This window comes from Cryptomeria japonica, chromosome 10 (genome assembly GCF_030272615.1).
Source record: "Cryptomeria japonica chromosome 10, Sugi_1.0, whole genome shotgun sequence".
Taxonomy (NCBI): domain Eukaryota; kingdom Viridiplantae; phylum Streptophyta; class Pinopsida; order Cupressales; family Cupressaceae; genus Cryptomeria; species Cryptomeria japonica.
Genome location: NC_081414.1, coordinates 538,492,018 through 538,494,665, shown reverse-complemented (window position 1 = coordinate 538,494,665; position 2,648 = coordinate 538,492,018). Strand labels below are relative to the sequence as shown.

The 2,648-nt window shown below is 36.6% G+C and overlaps 1 protein-coding gene across 1 annotated transcript; it reads right to left on the bottom strand.

Moving 5' to 3' along the window:
• Window positions 1-905: 905 nt before the first annotated feature.
• On the bottom strand, window positions 906-2,432 carry LOC131060844 (DNA replication licensing factor MCM4-like). The gene is made up of 2 exons (XM_057994260.2): window positions 2,196-2,432; window positions 906-1,475 (listed from the first exon to the last, which is right to left on the bottom strand). The coding sequence occupies exons 1-2, from the start codon at window positions 2,430-2,432 to the stop codon at window positions 906-908; spliced, it is 807 nt and encodes a 268-aa protein (XP_057850243.1).
• Window positions 2,433-2,648: the final 216 nt, after the last annotated feature.

The window sequence follows — 2,648 nt, the reverse complement described above, 5'->3', positions numbered from 1 at the left end:
GTGATATATTAAGTGAGGGTTGGGAGGTCCAATGCATCCAGTGTTTGGTTCCCAGGCTCATCATAATGAAATGCAACAATATGCCTTGCAACACACTGATCTGCTTGTTCATCAACATTATCAAGCACTAGGTAGATTAGATCAAATCTGGAAAGTAATGTTGGAGGAAGTTAGATATTATCATTAACTAAAATTCTAGGGTTGTAGCATGAACCCCTAGGATTGCCACAATCTAAAACTGATGTCCTTTCATTAAGAGATGCTATGATCCCAACCTTTGTAATTAACAATGTTTGTTGTTCCATAACCTCATGTAACATGCTACGAGAATTATCAAACATCTTGTCAAACTCATCTGTGCAACAAATAACCCTATCACTCAATACTAGTGCTCCACTTTCTAGAACTATTTCACCAATTTCAGGGTCCTTTGATACATAAGAAGTCAAACCAACTACAAAACTTCCATGACCACTTATATAAATGCCTCGAGGAACCAACTTATGCAAATATTGTTCAGTATTGTGTTTTTTACATTGAGTGCATAAGGCTTTTGAGGGCAGAAAATTTGTATCATCTCTCACAGAGTCCATAGGCATACATCTCCTTCATGACATTGCCTAACTTGTATGGGCTCAGGCATACAACTCTTTGTTTCACAGAGTTTACCCAAAAATTTTATGGTTCTTGCATTTTTTTATTTTTGATGTCAATTTTTGTCATCAGATTGTACAATCACACTTTGCATTCCTTCCATCTTCAGCATTTTGTTACAAGAGAAACTACCCAACAATGTACTACAAAGCATAATGCTTAGAGCATATTAAAATAGTTTGTCATAACCCTAAGACATCAGTTTTATGAAATACACCGTTACTAATTATCATATGGGTGTTGTACCATCCTTAAAATTCCGTTGCAACCTCATCAGATATTTTAGGATTTCTATATTGTCTTGCATAAGTGATATATGAAGTGAGGGTTCGGAGGTCCAATGCATCCAGTGTTTGGTCCTTGGGCTCATCATAATTCAATGCAACAAAATGCCTTGCAAGGAATTGATCTATTTGTTCATCTGCTTTATCAAGTACTAGGCAGATCAAATCAAACCTCGAAAGCAATATTGGAGAAAGTTGGATAATATCAATAACTAAAAGTCTAAGGTTGTAGTGTGAACCGCTAGGATTGGTACAAGCTAAAACCAATGTCCTTGCATTAAGAGATGCTATGATCCCAGCCTTTGCAATTGACACTGTTTTTTGTTCCATAACCTCGTGTAACATGCTACGAGCATTATTTGACATCTTGTCAAACTCATCTATGCAACAAATACCCCTATCACTAAATACCAGTGCTCCACTTTCTTGAATTGTTTCACCAGTTGTAGCATCCTTTGATACATAACCAGTCAAACCAACTGCAGAACTTCCACGACCACTTGAATAAATACCTTGAGGATCCAACTTATGTACATACTGAAGTACTATTTTTTTTTACATTGAGTGGGTAAGGCTTTTTACGGAAAAAAAATTGTTTCAGCTCTCATGGAGTCCACAGGCATACATCTCCTTCACGAGATTTTCTAACTTGTATGGGCTCAGGCATACAACTCTCTCTTTCACAGTTTGCACAAAAATTTTATGGTTCTTACATTTTATTTTTTATGTCAATTTTGGTCATTAGATTGTACAACCACGCTTTGCATTCCTTCCAACTTTAGCATTTTTTTACAACAGAAAGTACCCAGTGATGTACCATAAAGCATAATGCTCATAGCACATTAAAACAACTTGTCACGGCACTAAGACATCAGTCTTATGAAATACACTATTACTAATTATCATATGGGTATTGTACCATCCTTAAAATTCCTCTGCAACCTCATCAGATATTTTAGGATGTATATGTTTTCTTGCATAAGTGATATATGAAGTGAGGGTTGGGAGGTCCAATGCATCCAGTGTTTGGTCCTTAAGCTCATCATAATGCAATTCAACAAGATGCCTTGCAAGGCGTCGATCTATTTGTTCATCAACTTTATCAAGCATTAGGTAGATCAGATCAAACCTGGAAAGCAATGTCAGATGAAGTTGGATATTATCAATAACTAAAAGTCTAGGGTTGTAGCGTGAACCCCTAGGATTGGCACAACCTAAAATCGATGTCCTTGCATTAAGAGATCATATGATCCCAACCTTTGCAATTGACACTGTTTGTTTTTCCATAACCTCATGTAACATGCTACGAGCATTATCTGACATCTTGTCAAACTCATCTATGCAACAATCACCACTATCACTCAATACCAGTGCTCCACTTTCTAGAACTATTTCACCGTTTCCAGGGTCTTTCGATACATAAGCAATCAAACCAACTTTAGAAACTTCCACGACCACTTGTATTAATGCCTCGAGGAGCCAACTTATGCACATATTGAAGTATTGTGTTGTTTTACATTGAATGGGTAAGGATTTTTGAGGTAGAAAATTTATATCAGCTCTCATGGAGTCCACAGGCATACATCTCCTTCATGAGATTGCCTAACTTGTATGGGCTCAAACATACAACTCTCTCTTCCACAGAGTTTGTCCAGAAATTTGATGCTTCTTACATTTTTTTTTTATGTCAATTTTTGTGATTAGATTGTA